Consider the following 4,271-nt stretch of genomic DNA (forward strand, 5'->3'; position numbering starts at 1 on the left):
GTCATATACTACTTTTCCCCTCTTGCTGGATCAAGAAGGCGAGGACGTCATCGAGCAGAACGTGTGCTGAACGCGGAGGTGCCGTACGTTCGGTGCTTGATCGGAACGGATCGTGAAGGTGTATGACTACATCAACCGCGTTTATAAACACTTCCGCATAGCGATCTACAAGGGTATGTAGATGCTCTCCCCTTCTCGTAGCTATGCATCTCCATGGATAGATCTTGCATGTGCGTAGAAATTTTTTGTTTTCAATGCAACGTTTTCCAACACGGCTAGTCGGCCGGCATGCCGACCGGCCACAAGAAGACAACTCCCTACAACGGGGCAAGCGTGGATAGAATGCACCCCCTTTACGCCGACCCAAGCGGGAGTGGCTACAGTGCGCCCTACGCCCCCGTCTGGGGCGTGCGGAGCCGGGGCAACACGACCTTGTAGCAGAGCAGCACCAGCCGCCCCATGACGCAGGATGAGGCGTCCCACGGTGCCGTGCAGCCAGCCGAACCCGTGCCCAGAGGCCCAGGCATGGCCCGCGCCCGGCGGACCCGGCGGCCCTCACTGCCGGCTCCCAGAGGATGACACCGGGGCCCCTGCACCCATGTAATATTACCATTGTATCCCTGGGGGTCGGCCTATAAGACCCCCAGGAGCTGCCATGCAAGGGGTCGCCCGATCAGTAGAACACCCCCCAACACACACACACTCATCGGAGAGGCAAGATAGAGGCCTAGCCCTTCTTCCTCTTCCACCCAAACAGCTCCAGGAGCAACCCTGTAACCTAGTGCATATCATCCATTCGGCAGGACTAGGGTGTTACCTCCCACGGAGGGCCCCGAACCTGGGTACGTCTCGTGTCACGCACCTGCGCGTGCCAACCTCACCTCTGGAACCCACCGACATCTTCACGTAGCCCCCCACTTTTAGCCATCCCATGGCATCTGCTGTGAGATCACCACGACCGGCCTCCATCGCCGCCACTGCTTCACCGGCGACGAGCCACTAGCCGGCACGCACGTGCTAGCTAGCTAGCTAGCCACCACCGGCAAAGCGTGCGTGCGTGCTGGTGCTGCTAGGCGCCACACGCGCGACCCGGATCATGGGCGTGGGCGGGACGCAGGGAGCGCGACCACAAGCAGGCACGACCCAAAGAGCGCGACCCCATGGCTTCTCGCGGCACAGCCTCGTCCGCGAGCAGTTCGACCTCAGAGTTGCCGGGCGTTGGCCTCATCCGCGAAGCAGGAGTGCGCTGTGGGAGCTCGGGGCGGCGGCGGAGGAGCTACGGGCAATTCACCCATAAGGTTTCGACGAAATGCCGGGCGGACATGACACAAAATGTGTCTACCCCGTTGGGCGCACATACCGACCCAAATGAAAAAATGAACCGATGACCAACACAAACAAGAAACGGACAAAATCAACGTCTTGGTGGGTCACCGCTCAAGCACCTAGCAGCCAGTGAAGTTACATTTGATTTTAGAATTTCATTTTGTAACCGTCTTCCGCGAACACAAGTACTCGGCCAAGACTGCAGCAGCACCCGCACACAGCCGCCGCCGCCGCCGCCGCCTATTCCCCTTCCACCCCACCATCTCGTCCGATTTTCCCGGCCTTCCGTTCCCGTCGGCGACCATTTCCCCTCCTCGACACATCCGGTGGCCGGCAAGGAGATGGCCCCGACGCTGATGGAGCTCCCGGGCAGCCTCCTCACCGAAATCCTCCTCCGGCTGCCCGACCCGGAGGACCTCGCCCGCGCCTCGGCCGCCTGCCCCGCCTTCCGCCGCCTCGCCACCGACGGCTCCTTCCTGCGCCGCTTCCGCCGCCTCCACGCCCCACGGTTTCTCGCCTTCATCGACCTCGACGGGTTCCAGCCCGCGCTCCCGCCCCACCCCTCCGCGCCCGCCGCCCGCGCGCTTGCCAGCGCCGCTGACTTCTCCTTCTCCTTCCTCCCCTCCCACTGTCGCTGGATCCCGATGGACGTCCGCGACGGCTGCGTCCTCCTCGGCCGGGACCACGGGAAGGACGCGCGGCCTCCGATCTGCAGGGAGCTCGCGGTGTGCGACCCCCTGCACCGGCGGTACGTCCTGCTCCCCCCGGTGCCCGACGCCCTCGTCGCCTCGGTGGAGCGCCCGCCCCCCGTGCTACGCAGGCCCTCGGACGAGCCTCTCCTCCTTCCCCTCAGCGAGAACGATGCGGCGGCGGAAGGGACGGCATTCACGGTGATCTCTATGGTGCATTGCGAGACTAAGCTGGTCCCCTTTGTATTCTGTTCGAGCACCGGGCAGTGGCGAGCCGCGGCACCCATGCTTTGGTCGGCCATGCCAGTGTCGCCCATGGATCCTGCTTATCTCAGGCGGCACCACGCCTATGGCTGCTTCTACTGGGACTCCACCAATATCAAGAGGAAAGAGTTGCTTGTGCTTAACATCCAGAGGATGGAGTTCTCCATCGCCGAGCTCCCATCCTCTGGTTGGGGCACTCTAGGCGTGGCCATTGTGGAGGCAGGGGAAGGCAGGCTTGGGCTGTTTGGCATCCGTGATGGAACCGCAGGTGGCAGCAAACATGACCTCTGCTACAGCGTTAGGCAGAACAAAGGCAAGAATTCCGGCCAGTGGCGGATGGTGAAGACGTTCTCACTAGGTCCTGAGGGCCTGCATTATCTCAAAGCTGCAACAGAGAGGTATGTGCTCCTGATATGTTCTGAAGCCCCACGGTTCGTTGGCTTGTCTATGGTGATGCCAGACTTGTTGGAGTATTTCTCGGTGGACGTCAAGAAGTTGCAGCTTGAGAGGGTCTGTGTGAAGCCTTTCGGGAAGTCCTTGTCCAGGACGCGCATATATGCCCACTTCCCGCCATCGCTGTCTTCGCCGACAATATGAAGTGGTATATTTTCTACTGCATTTCCAGTTATGTTATGCCTTTCCCTTCACATTTTTCACATGGATTGTCTAATGCTTAACAGTTCAGTTTTGCAATTGGCCATTCTTATTTACACAGCCTAGTAGTGGTTATGTTCTTGAGCTCAATCATGAGAAAGTGAACATATTTGTGATCTGTTGACCTGTTTGTTTCAATTCCAGTTTCAGGAGAATCGTACAAAAAAAATCTCTGCCTAATTACTGTGTTCACAGATAACTGCTTGAGTCACTGCTCTGACTAACAAAGAAAGAGCAGTGTGCGCTCACACTGTGTGATTTGGGCCAGTCTCATAAATCAGTTATAGGCTTCACATCTATCATTTATTGATTGTGGGTAGAACCCCTGATATATTTCCTTAAGTGACTTAAGCTAGGCAATAAAAAATCCAAAGGCCTGCAAACACTAAGCTACTACCAGTTTAGAATGACCTAAGATTTTCAGTGCTCGTTTCTTTTTGTGTACATTTCTCTGTCTTGTTACGTGCTCCAACCTGCATTGCAAATTACAGTGCTGAAACTGAACACACAACAGCATCTACATATTCAAATCTGGTTTAGATGAATCATACTGATGAAACGGATGCTATTCTGTTGCTATATATAGCCCAACATAATGCCTATAATTCGTTGCTTTAAGCTTGTAAACTCTCGAATATGTGTACAAATTGGACCCCAAATGTCTTCTCTAGTCTGATCTAAACTTCTGTCTTGTTTGTTCAGATTCGCTGGAGCCGCAAACAGATCAGCATTCTCAATTCAAGACAACTGGGATTTCAGCAGCGTGGATGTAGCATCATTGTGAATGTTCTCAATTCGCGGTAGACGTCATCACCTTGCCTATAGGATGGTACTATTTACATTGCTTTGCCTGGCGTTCGTCATGTATATGTTTTGGTTAATTATTGTAGCATCATTTTGGATGTTCTTTTCTGAGTGCGGCAGTGTTCGTGTCTATGTTGTGTTCTTCCTTTGATACCATAAGAATGTTACATTTTAATTAACGGTCCCAATCAATCAAGAACTGTAGTAAATCCACCTTTATTATTTACACTAAGTGCAGATATACCGGGTGCGTTGCGATGCAGCTGGTGCCGATGCCGGTGAACGGAAGCAGCCGCCAGTGGCTGCTGCTTGTCCAAGTCCGCTGCTCCTTCCTGGTCAATGCACCATCTAGCTTGTCGCCGTAGTTGTCATATCCATCTAATTCGGAAGCCTCCCATGGTGACTCCGAGAGGTGTAGTCGGGATTGTCATGGTGGCCATGACAACGTACGCTCGTACATAAAGGTCGCCTCTTGAGTCCTGAACATCTAAAAGCTCCATGGTCTTTAGAAAGCTACCTCTATTGTTGCCTAAG

At 55.0% G+C, this 4,271-nt stretch overlaps 1 protein-coding gene across 1 annotated transcript; it reads left to right on the plus strand.

Annotated features, from left to right (window-relative positions):
* Window positions 1-1,491: 1,491 nt before the first annotated feature.
* Window positions 1,492-3,963, plus strand: LOC119342141. Its single transcript, XM_037613981.1, has 2 exons — window positions 1,492-2,880; window positions 3,636-3,963. Exon 1 carries the CDS (start codon window positions 1,668-1,670, stop codon window positions 2,874-2,876), a length of 1,209 nt encoding a protein of 402 aa, XP_037469878.1. The 5' UTR covers window positions 1,492-1,667; the 3' UTR covers window positions 2,877-2,880; window positions 3,636-3,963.
* Window positions 3,964-4,271: the final 308 nt, after the last annotated feature.

The sequence above is a fragment of the Triticum dicoccoides genome, chromosome 1B (assembly GCF_002162155.2).
Source record: "Triticum dicoccoides isolate Atlit2015 ecotype Zavitan chromosome 1B, WEW_v2.0, whole genome shotgun sequence".
In the NCBI taxonomy this organism is placed as follows: domain Eukaryota; kingdom Viridiplantae; phylum Streptophyta; class Magnoliopsida; order Poales; family Poaceae; genus Triticum; species Triticum dicoccoides.

Coding starts and splice junctions, on each gene's coding strand:
- LOC119342141 (XM_037613981.1), top strand. CDS start 1,668: ATGGCCCCGACGCTGATGGAGCTCCCGGGCAGCCTCCTCACCGAAATC.